Source organism: Schistosoma haematobium, chromosome 1 (genome assembly GCF_000699445.3).
Source record: "Schistosoma haematobium chromosome 1, whole genome shotgun sequence".
Taxonomy (NCBI): Eukaryota; Metazoa; Platyhelminthes; class Trematoda; order Strigeidida; family Schistosomatidae; genus Schistosoma; species Schistosoma haematobium.
In genome coordinates, this window is record NC_067196.1 from 40,894,475 (window position 1) to 40,906,624 (window position 12,150).

Here is a 12,150-nt window from a genome sequence, read left to right on the forward strand (position 1 = left end):
TTACCAATGTTTTCGAAGTGCAATGAGAACCGATATTAAGGATGGTGGTTCTGTCGGGTTCATTGCATCAGTATGTCTTAGTTAGTACTTCGTTCGTTGAGTTATTTCCCATTGGATCTCAGGCCATGTTAATTAAGTATCTACTAGTAAGGTCTATTAGTAGATGCAGACTACTTGTTTGGGGTCCGCGTGACTTTCGTAACCAATGGTTGGAGACTCTTGGTGACATGGCTCAGAATCGATCACAATGGCGTCGGTGTATACACTCTCTGTCTTCCCTTAAACTAAGAGATTAAAATCACTTCATATCTTTCTTTCTACGAACTAATTCTTTCTTCCTATACTATATCCTTATATGCAATCTTTCTCCTATATATTTCCACCTTTGACCTAACCACTCCTATGAATCCGGTGTTCATCTTGCTGTGCTAATGAGGTATGGCAACCTGGACCGATGCATATATGTGCCTGGTCCTACGTTGTAGCTGACTGACTGAGTAAGGTCTATTCATTTTATATGAGTAACGTAAGGGACAGTGTAGGGCCAGTGAAATGTCATTGGGCCCTAGCCAAAACATCCGGCAGTTGGGTCACTGAATATCGAACAGATCATCGATCCCTGCCAAAGACAACCAACGCGCATCGGTTAATGCCATGGATTGGCCAGTGCGGTGGTCTCACTATTTTCTCTGTACTAATCGCAGCAGTAGATTCATTAAACCATAATTACTAGTTGTTGTAGCGCAAGATCACGACTGCAGTCATAGCAAGTCAAAAATTAAATTTCCTGATTCCTATTAGTCGATCATAAGCTTGTGTTAAAAGTGGTATATGCATCATATCATGTATCTCCGTAAACCTTTAAGCCTGATGTTCCGATCGTTTTATTGTTTTTTACCCTCTTAATTTTTCCACTGTCCAACATGTTTACTAGTTATTCGAAGTTCATAGTGTTGGCATACCACCATTGTCAATCGTGCTGTTTGTTTGATGCTTTTCAAATCCTCATTTTGGAAAATCTTTGTCATAAGCAATTTTTCTGGTCGGTGTAAGTCGTAACTTACGTTTTGGATCTTAACCATGACTGGTTTGGATTCTGGTTTTAAAAGTATCCTTCCCAAACTTATGTCTGTGAATAGACTTCTGTATTCTGGTTGCTAACAAAGAGTTTGACTTGTAATACTTGGCTCTGATTTATTATTCAGAATGGATTGAAATTAATCTGGTCAGTAATAGCCACTAGATTGTAGTGGTAAATAAATCCCTAAAATCAATGTTTGTAGGTCTTCAAAATTTGATGCTGGCCACATCAGTTTTACTGGACTCACCTAGCTGAAGGCACTCGGTCACTCATCCTCACTAGATCACGAATAGGCACGTCTTGCTATACGTCTCTTACAACCGTCAGCCGGTTTAGATTAGGCGCTTTCCAATATATCAATAGCCTTTTATGTATATTTCCGAACTTTCTCGTTTCTGATTTGACTGTTGGCATACTTTGATTATATGGGTGTATGAAATGTTGAACTCCAAATACGTATGGTGTACTTATATTGATATTGAAATAAAGCTCATTCTCAAAGTTTGCATAATTTTGACGAGTGATTTGATAGAAATGGCGTCATTAAGTGCAAACAACGCAGCGTGAGGGACTGAAGCTTATGACATTATGCGGTGGGTAACATTATACACCTAATGAATGTATCTCAAGTATGATTGAAACGTTTCCAATCTACAACGACTAGAATAGTTACTCTCTGTAATGACATTAAATTTCAGTAGTCTATGAGGAGCGAAACTTAGAGTGATTCGACTTTAGATAGGCGGCCTGCTTGAGTGTCTGGGCTACCTGTTCCTGACATCTAGATATTTCAACAAGTTATCTATTTTTGTTTGTTTTGATGTATCATTATGCCTTTTAATCGCATAACCTATCCTGGTGCATTTCTGAAAACTGTACATCTTTTCGTTGTCAAAGTTACAAAAAGCCCAATAAGAGATAATGTGGCCGCTGGCAATATGCAGCAAAAAGAATGTACATTATTCAGATGTTCATTTACTGGACTGCTAAGATCTAACTGGCGACCACTCAATATTTATCGTCAGGATCGACCGAGAAGTAAGAAACGGAGACTTGTTGAAATACTTTGTGCTGAGAATTCTATATTGTATCAAAAATATAATATTGAATAAGGCTTATAATAATAATAAAATCATTATAGTTGAAGATCATATTTTGTCGCAGTGTCGTCTCGATTTCACAGGTGAGACAGTCTTGTAATGTTTGGCAAAATATGCGTTGATTGTTAGACAGCCAGGTTTCTAGTTTAAAACAAAACGACAAAATACATTTAGGTGAGTCATATGTTTGCTTAGGTTAAGCTCATTGGTCCCTTTTGAAACTTCACAGTAATAAATTGAAGACTGGTTTGCCTTCCTGCAACATGATGTAGATCACCAACGTGGATGGTCTTTGTTGAGTGACTGGGCCTACTGGAATTAGACGGAATGTTGTGACCGACCAGTGTCACTTCTCACGGCTAGTATCTGGCGTGGACTAACCTTTCGTCGTTTCCAGGTACTATGGCTACTTCGTTGACTGTACAATACAAACAGCGTTATTGCAGAAACACTGATAAGAGTGGGTACAAGAACAAGGTACAACCACTGCCGTGTAAGTCAGTCCATGGAGTGTGGGTGATTGTGTCGTCAGACCACCAAATAAACTCAAAGGTCTTCAAGTAGTCTAGTATTTAAACTGCCGATTTATGTGCTAAAATCATTTGTTAGATAACAGCCACGGAAAAGCGATACTTCATAAAATACAGAAAGTACTGTTTCAAAGTTGAATAATTACAGTAGTTTGGTTATGCTATAACATTACATAAAATCACATTGTTCTGACGTATCCTGACATTTGCACTGAGTGTTCGTCTGTATATTATTATTGTAACAGTTGAGTGAGTAAATACAAACATATACGGGTACTTTGGTGGGGTCTGTGGAGAATTTTAGAGGTCGTTTAGATATTACCGAAAAACGTGTTGCACGTAAGTAAACCGAAAATGAAATCAAGACAACTTTCGTGTTATAAGGAAGTCGAATCGTGGTCTACATTGTGAAATAACAGCAAATGCGTAGCGTATTGTAAACATTGGCGAAATTGGTAACCATCACCGTAACAAAGGTTTAGAAGCCGCAGAAAAAATGGCCGTTTCGTAAAAGACCGACGCAAAACGATTATCGTATAAAATCAAGTAACATATTACGTGCAGTTTTGCGACAACGTATCTAGTTAAGACTTGGACTGAGATGGCTTGTGTACATGCAATGCGTTTTCCCATAGAAATTCGACTTACGAGGCGTAAATATGCATGATGTCGACAAAACCTTAACGGGAATGATAAAGTATATGACTACTCTATGTGAAGTTAACGAGGAAATATCATTGGGCATCACAAACAGTACAAAATAATGTAATGCAATTGTGAAACTCACCTAGGTTACTCTCGCTTCTATGTAGTGAATATATAAAGTATACATTAGTTCGTTGCGATATAAATCCAAGTTCATTTGAACTACATACGACGTAGTGTTGATTTAGTTCATGGTTTGGCACAGAGTTGTTGACTGAGTTTGCATAGATCCAACAATAAATTCGGCTAAATACGTATCATCAACTGGACGAGCAGTTCAGACTAAGTCTAAGATTTCAAGGATCTCACAGTCCAACCAGCTTATTTCAGGCATTCGCATCGTCTGTTTGACCATGGTACCCAGCAACTGGAAAATAGATTGACAGTGGGCAAGTAAGAAAAACATTCCAGTGGATAGCTTCCGATAGAAAATAGCGTATAACGTGATTAAGTAGGAAGATGAATTTACGATTAATAGCTGGTCTAATCTTCCTTCTATAAGCTACATATAGACGTGTGTTTGCGCAGCTTTGTGGCTATAATTACGAGTGATTCATATCCAAAATGTCATATTAAACAGGAGCCCTTACATGCTTCTAATACTTATAAAAGTACCATGATCTCGAGGATTTGCTGGGCAACATCATTATGTTCTTGACAGATCTGCGAAAAGAATTGTCATAAACCCTGAAAGAGTTAGTGATCTAGTGGGTAATCAGGTAAAGACATTGAGTGAAGGGCCTTCGACAACATTGGTATGGATAGAAGACGCATCGATACTAGTGTGGATATTCTGAAGCTCATCACCGCCACAACATCGACGGTGTACAGCTCTTAACGAAATTGTGTCCAATATCACAGGCCACCTAAATGCAACTGTAATCCCCGAAAGTTTTGTAGGTGACTGAACTACTTTTAGCAGTTTTGAAGAGGATCGATTTTCACCGTCAAAAATGCTGAGCAGTTCAGGTCTTGTAAAAAAAGTCAGCTATTAAACTGGCCGTGCAACCTACTCTTCAATCTCAAAGTACCAGAAAACCTGAAGAGACGATCACGATGATTCCCTCATAATCATTAACTTAAAAGCAACTTTGATCTTGCTCTCAATCTGCAGAACAAAAGTAACAGGTTGATCTGTAAATAGTTGAACAAGGAAGCTCACACTTGAGCTACTCACGGTTACACGGCTCACTCGGAGGAAGGTTACCAAGCACCAAAACCATCTAGGACTCAGTGTAATGTTCACTAACTTTGATGTATGCAGTGTTCTTTCGAATAGCCAGCTGCTGAAGTCAGAAGGGGTTGAAAGAATACTCTCTTAAATACCATATTCTGAGCGCGATCTCATTAGGGACATCCTTTGCGAGACGTTTTTTCGATGGTGAAATAAGATTGTGCAAGGTGTTCCAGAAAACACGGGGTCTGATTTTACAGACTGATAGATTGTAGATTGTGAATTCATAATGCAGTGCTTAAAGCTCAATAACATATTGACTCAGCAAGTGGTGCGATCAGCCAAGAAGGACTCTGGCTGATGAGGACAACCTTCCCCTCTTCTCAAATGGCGGCTTCCACTTTCGAAGCCCTTTGTGGCAACAGATGCCGCCTACCAACTGGAATATACACACGCAATCGGATAGATCACACAATGCAAGGATCAAGCACAAAACAATTTAGGTCAGACTATTCCACCTGTTCCCTGTCAAGAACAAGGAAGATGCGTAGAAGAGTCATGGGCTACCAACTAGGATAAACCTATATATGTATGTTGTCTATCTATCCCCATAACGCTCATTCAGATGAACGAAACGAGGAAACCCACGCGTCTACACTCGACAGCACAAACTGCTTATACAGGAACGTCGCTAGGTTTCCGAAAAAAATGGATGAACTAAGTAATACTAATAATACTCAACTGATAGGACTATCTGAAGCATGGACATCCCAATTTACAGACCAGAAGCTGGCAATACTCGGCATACTTTTGTTTCACAATGACAGAAAAACAGGAATGTAGATGGAGTAGTCCTGTACGTACATTCTTGCTTGCACGTCAAGTGTGCACTCATCGGGTTATCACTCTTGACAAATCTGTGAAACTAAACTAGAATATTCTAATAACAACAGGCGTTGCAATTAAAAGAGATCGGGTGTGTCAGCTTTATAGGTCAGCCCACAGCAGGTAGACTGAGAAACGCACACCCAACCTGATGTGGACGTTCATTAGGATTTCTTAATGAACACCATCTGATATGCTACAGAACAGTCTGACTCACAAACGACCTCCAAAATTTATAGACAAAGTGCTATCGTAAAGAATCGCACTCGGCTAAAACGTAAAAGACACTACAGGGTAGAACATAAACCAACTATTGACAGCAGCACATAAGCAGTTCAAACAAGTAAGGAACTAATGCAGTAAGGCAATAAGAAAAGATAGTATTCAGTATCAGCTAAAGCCGATCTGTTAACTTGCTTTCAGTTCGTAAATGTTAACCCGTCATGAACCTTCTCTTTGACAATTCAAAACCTGAGTTTCACAATTGTCAGGTCCTAATGGCCTAACCATCAACGACGGTGACTTCACTAATCTTCTGGCAAACAGTATTTTCAAACCCTTCAGCCATCCCATACTAACTACATCGGTGAGCTTCCCTTGCGACTCAACAGGACTCTCAGAAATAAACCTAGGCTTGACGTGGTGAGTCAGCAACTGCCGAATCTCAACAAGGACAATTCAACCTGCTGACCGCCGTGGACAGATGGGCAACCAACCTTGATCCTAAGCGAAAGGTTGACTTATCAAAAACTTTAAATAGAGTCAATCATATGTCTTACCCAAATAATCAAATTTTTAAGGTCAGGGTGATCTTCACATTTTCTCGGACTACAGACTGTTCTAGTGGAGACCTCAGTGTTCAGAACCGTGACCTCTTCCTTTCTTGATTCACATAAATGACCTTCGGCAAGCAACGTCTGATATACTTCCTTTCGCTTACTATGTGAAATTCTGTAGAGATGTTTGCGACCAACATAACGAGCTGTAACTTCAGGAGGATCTGAATTTAACTTTAAAGTCGGGCGGATAACAATGGGTTTACCTTCAACACTTTAAGGTATAAAGCAGACCATTCGAGACTGGTTGCAGACCATGCATACAACTTAAGTAACTTCTCTATCCCTAGAGGTATTTCATGTTGATAACGATCTAGAAATCCTAGTGCCCTATGATCTGAAGCCTTACGCTGACTGCGACAAAAATACCTTCCGAGAAAACCTTTTACTTGTGATATTAAGGCTCATTTCTTACCAATATGATAGTACGACTTTCCACTTAATCCTAGACAGTTTTGTTCAAACATTTAGAATATGGAAGTGTATTGTTTCTTCCCTCACTCCAAAAGCATAAGAATACATTGCAACCCACGAAGTCAGTTCAAGGACTCAAATTCATGCCTTATGAATAATGCCTCAGATAACTGAATTTACACTCATTAGGCGTCACAGAGTCGGCCTTCTTGTGACTTACAGCATCTTAAACAACACTCAGCATCCCCTTAACTACCAACTTGAGCTCACTCACAAATTCTGCAATTCTCTGCTGTCTGAGCTGGTTCGAGCAAATCTCAAGGGGTTTTTAAGAGGAAATGTGGCATATTTTCAAAGTCCGAGGACAATATCTGGCCATAATTTACTAATATTTTCTCTTCTATCGTCAAATATACCTAGGTTCCTACCTGGGGACATCAGTGATCCTACCAGATGCGGGAGCTCGTTACGAGGAAACTTCTTTTATTCTGCCAAGAACCATTTGAGTTATTGGAGACCTACCTACGCACTGATCATTCTTGACCTTGACGAGGATCGATGAACTGTTCGATATTCAGTGATCCGTCCACCGGATGAATTATCTATGACCAAGTGACACTACACTAGCTCTACATTGTAATAAGATGGAGTATATCATATTTAGTGTAGGATCAGTTCAATTCTTATTTTAACGTTATATTATATTCAAGGCAAGCATCTTACAAATTACATCTTGAGGTTTTCCATCTATTTTACAGTTGATACCTAGTGAAAGACATGAAAGACGTCAAGATAGCCTCTATAAAGTACTTTCAAGCAAATTAGGCTGCTATTCCGAAATTAACTTATCGTTACAACTACCAAATACATCGTTAGTATCATGTTGTTACTCTGGGTGTGAGTGACCAACTGGAGAAACGATGACCAAACACAGGATGTCGGGAGACATTCAAAGCTCGAAGGGGTTCGATATTAACTCCTGGTTAGAACGAAATACCTTTGCCTAGCAGTTCTGTACCAAGCGTATAATAACTAAAAATAAAATAACGACTAACTGAACCATGACATTAATTCTGAGAGATTAATTTGTTTAACATACTTTTCACTTGATAGTTAGCATTGGCAAAGCTACCTAGACATTAGTATTTGATGTTTACATTGTCGTATCCTAATACATGTTTGAGTGTGTATATTAATAAATCCGCCAGGTACAAAGTGTGCTTCTACTTTTACGGGGAAACTGAGACTTCAAGCAATAAAACACTTGTTTTACAAGTGAGCAGTAAGGTATGGTTTATTTACATAGTCTATTTCACCAGAATGTGAGTCCGATAGGTGATAGTCAACGCAAAATAATCTCTTAGTAGTTCTAACAAGTATATTTGTTACCTCTTAATGAAGTAGCTTATTTGTATTCGGTTTTAGTACTTTCACGGTCTTTGCTGGAGTGTCGATTACGTTTTAAAACAATATAATTTATAAATACAATATGGGTTTCGAGGATAGTGAATGTGGAGACGATCATTTGAAGGAATCTACAAGGTTTGTTTGCAGATATTTTTCTATTGTAGTAATCTAGTGATGTTCAGAATCCCGAATTTTCAAGCAAAAAAGTTTTATCATCTTTCCATCCAGATGAGAGTCAAACATTACAAAACTTCAGTGATGTTACTCCACCTCTTTGTATATTTTGCGGTATGAATGGAAACCTGAACCTTGGACAGGGTGAACTACTGAGGTTCTACACAAAGATTGAATATTCAGAACCCCCTACTTGGTACAGTGACTTTATCACCAAGGTGAAGTCTAAGCAGGAAAAGTGTACAAATATTTTGGTGACAAACCGTTCAACACACACTAATCGACGGAACCAACATAGCAAAATTGTTGTAGCATCTTTCACACCTTTGGCGACAGACCCTGAGTTTTGCAAGGTAGGCCCTCACATATCTCTTGACGGATGTCGACGCAGTAGAAGTAAAAACTGTTTTGGGTGAGTTGAATTTGCATTATAAGTTTATACTTAGTTATGACTGCAAAACTTGTCTTTCAGGGATGCCAAATGCTTATTTCGATTGTAGTGGCCGACCATTTGGTTTGGTAGAAGAATTGAATTATGTTGGTTGGCCTTCTAAATCTGATGAAGATACCTTAAAAGTTTCCAATCTGATTGTTAAGTGTACTCCACGTGAAGGTGAAGAAGGTGGTTGGATATACGCGCATCATTGTTGTGCGTCGTGGTCTAATGGTGTTCACTTCAACGACCAGGTCAGTAAATGTCTTTTTCTAACTTGGAGTATTATTTTAAAAGCAGCAAAAGTATGATTTACGGACGACCTTCGAGCAACGCATAAATGACTGCAAAACATAAACATAAAAAGTCGAAAAGTATTTACTTTTACGTTCTGAATGTATTTTGCATCTCCAGAATGAGTTTTCCTGAAATCAGAGGATATTTGGCACAGGAAATCATTCATGTTACTAAAAGTAATTTTCTATCTAAAACCTGTGTTGGTTTTCGTCTTCTGGAAATCCCCCTTTTGGCGATTTTCATCCGAACTCATAAAATCCTGCTTCAGTCAAGTAAAGCTGCTTGCTCAGTCCATCGTTAATTTTTCCTTGCATTAAATGTTTTAGGAGTTTTCAGTTATATTACCGCTATATAAATTACTCATCAATCGATCTATGATTTGAGCCTCGATGATGACTGGTGCATCAGTTTAGTTTAAATTTATCACATACATTCGTTGACAAAATACTTCAACAAATATCTTGATTTTGGACCATATAGTGGGGTTTATCATATTTGGATACAATAGAGGGTGAATCAAAAATCCTTTTCATACCGTTTAATTAATTTTTTTATTTCAACACATAGATAATAGTACAAAGAGGCACCAAATACATATGCGCCACACAAATCTCATTCGATATGTGTGAGGGCTGTGATACTGCCCGGGCGCCCAAACCGAAGCACTTGGTTTCCTTAGGGGCCACGCCGTGCCTTCGACCTAAAGGTCTGATCCACAAGGCAGTGAAGCATCGTCAGGAGATTCAGTCCCATGGAAGCCGGTGACCAACAATTGGTTCATACGCCATTTGTTCCTTCAGGATACTGGAGCCCATGTGCACCATTGGTTTGTGATCCGGTTAAAGCGCCGGACATTCGCTTTTCGTCCTCTCACTTTTGTAAACAACACCCCCGCCATGAGAAAGCAGTGAGTAGGACTTCCCTGGCAGAGGCTATATACGCGTGGCCATGTGAGAGCATTTCGAGAGGGAGAGCGGACTCTCTCCACTCGGCCGTATCAGGGCATTTGGGGGCATACAGTTTAAACGATCACAGCAATTCACTTACTCTCATTTAAGTCTGTCCTCAACTTGCTTTTGATTAGTAAACGAAACATTTATTGTATATGAGTGGAAAATATATAAGTAGTTTATTTAACCGTTTTGTAATCAATTAATATCATCCTTAAAATAACTTGATTGCTTTCGAGTTCATAAATTTTCTGTTTTTTCTGCTTGTTAAGATGGTTCTGGAAGGTGTTGAAGATGCAGCGGTTATAGCTGTTACTCGGAAGTGCTCTCTTTGTCTCCGTTATGGAGCGAGTATTCCTTGTCGTGTCAGTGACTGCAACTCGTGCTTCCACTTTCTTTGCGCAGCGGGAGCTGGTTGTCTGCAAGATATCGAATCGTTAGAGTTGTTATGTCCGGTACATATATCAGAAGCGCTTACATCAAGTAAGACTAAATTTATTCGATGCATAGTAAATTGTTGGTAAATGCTTGAAATGATATAGTGGCTAAAGAACTTGACTTCCACACATTTTGGTTTAAGATATCGAGTAGTATCATTGGCCCTTACATGATAAGTGTGGCTCGGAGCTAAGCATGTAAACTTGTACTTAGTTACGGATTTACGACATAGTTAATCACTTCTAGGTAGCAAAATTTGTGCTTTAATAAACAAACCATTTTTCTGTGGAATATTGCAAAAGGTGAATTACATATATATGTAAAGGTTTAATACCCTTTTTAAACTGGACAAATACAATGTCTCAGTTCATTTATCAGTGCTTGTACATGCTTGTTTTCCCATCAACCTGATCTGGCCATTCTAAAAGTTCTCTTAATTGTTTCTTCCAGCACATACAAACTGCGTGGTTTTTTAAAACAATTCATCCATATACATTCTTTTGTGTTTGCCTTAAACCAGTAATATATGTATTTCTATCTGTATTTCCGTATATTATGTAATAATTTATAGAAATCGAGTGGTTTCGCTAAGACTCTGATGGCTTATGATTTTCATAGGCGTGATCGGTAAAATAAAATTGTTTTTATTACTCGGTGATGTGGTTTTGCGTCCTTTCATGGTGTCGTAAGATATCATGCAATACGCCTTATTGCAATTTTAGTGACTGAAATTCATCAAGGAGATATAGTGAGCTAAGTTAAAACTTGATACCAAAACCGGTGCGCTGTCAGAAGTACATGTAGAATAACCACCTAGTAACTAGAAATCACCATGACATAACAACTACGGCATTGTTTCTTGTAGGATGATTCTTGTTTTTACACTACAATCTGTGAACCTGTGTGCTCTGTTTATTGTATAACGCAGCGATACCGCCAATCAGAGAGCGGCGAATTATCGATTGAACCAGTGACGCATAAAACACGTGCAAGCAGCCTAGAGTCCTGATTAGTCCTGCTTTCTGCCTAGCCGAGCCAGTTGAGTCCAGAACACCAATCTCAGCCTCTGTAATATGAATCATTTATTTCAAACATACGGGCTTTATATATCAACCAAACAGACCACAATGTACCATAAAATTGAAAATAACATTTGTACAATATTTGACCAAAAGTGGCTGTGAATGAGGGAGGTAGTGATTAACAGACGGAATAATTCAAGAATAGTAAATCGTATAATAATAGTTCATAGGTCAAAATAAAACTCATAATAACAGGGACATGAATATGAACAGTTTAGTTACATAACAATTGCACGATAAAAATATACTCATAGTATTGGTCCATAATTGGATCCCAAAAATTACCATTCATTATTCTTATCGGGATATAACACAATTATGCTTTTAATTTTTATTCTTTTTGAAAGCATTAGTGACTGATTTTTAATTCCCACCTTAAACTCTTATTTCATTTATAAACATGAAATTTTAGGTTGTATATCAATACAGTGTGGTCTCTGTGAATCTCCAGGCGATTTAACCGAGCTTCTGTTCTGTACTGGTTGTGGTAGTCATTATCATGCTTCCTGTTTGGAGCCACCTTTGCAACCAAGTCCCACAATTCGCATAGGGTGGCAGTGTGCAGAATGCAAAACTTGTTTGATTTGCAAGTAAGTTGTCATCGTAAAATCTACATTCGATGATATAAGTATTTCTTAAACAGC

The 12,150-nt window shown here is 38.6% G+C and overlaps 1 protein-coding gene across 2 annotated transcripts in view; it reads left to right on the plus strand.

Annotated features, from left to right (window-relative positions):
* Positions 1-7,919: 7,919 nt before the first annotated feature.
* The window catches only part of MS3_00009818 (uncharacterized protein), a 44,890-nt gene continuing 40,659 nt past the window's right edge, over positions 7,920-12,150 (plus strand). Inside the window, exons 1-7 of one of the 2 annotated variants that reach the window (XM_051218223.1) lie at positions 7,920-8,012; positions 8,045-8,101; positions 8,130-8,267; positions 8,305-8,718; positions 8,753-8,993; positions 10,259-10,469; positions 11,919-12,096. In XM_051218223.1, coding sequence (XP_051074064.1) covers positions 8,215-8,267; positions 8,305-8,718; positions 8,753-8,993; positions 10,259-10,469; positions 11,919-12,096 — 1,097 coding nt within the window. In that variant the 5' untranslated portion in view covers positions 7,920-8,012; positions 8,045-8,101; positions 8,130-8,214. Of the gene's footprint in view, positions 8,102-8,129; positions 8,268-8,304; positions 8,719-8,752; positions 8,994-10,258; positions 10,470-11,918; positions 12,097-12,150 lie in introns of both variants that reach the window. The other variant, XM_051218224.1, reaches the window with a different exon arrangement.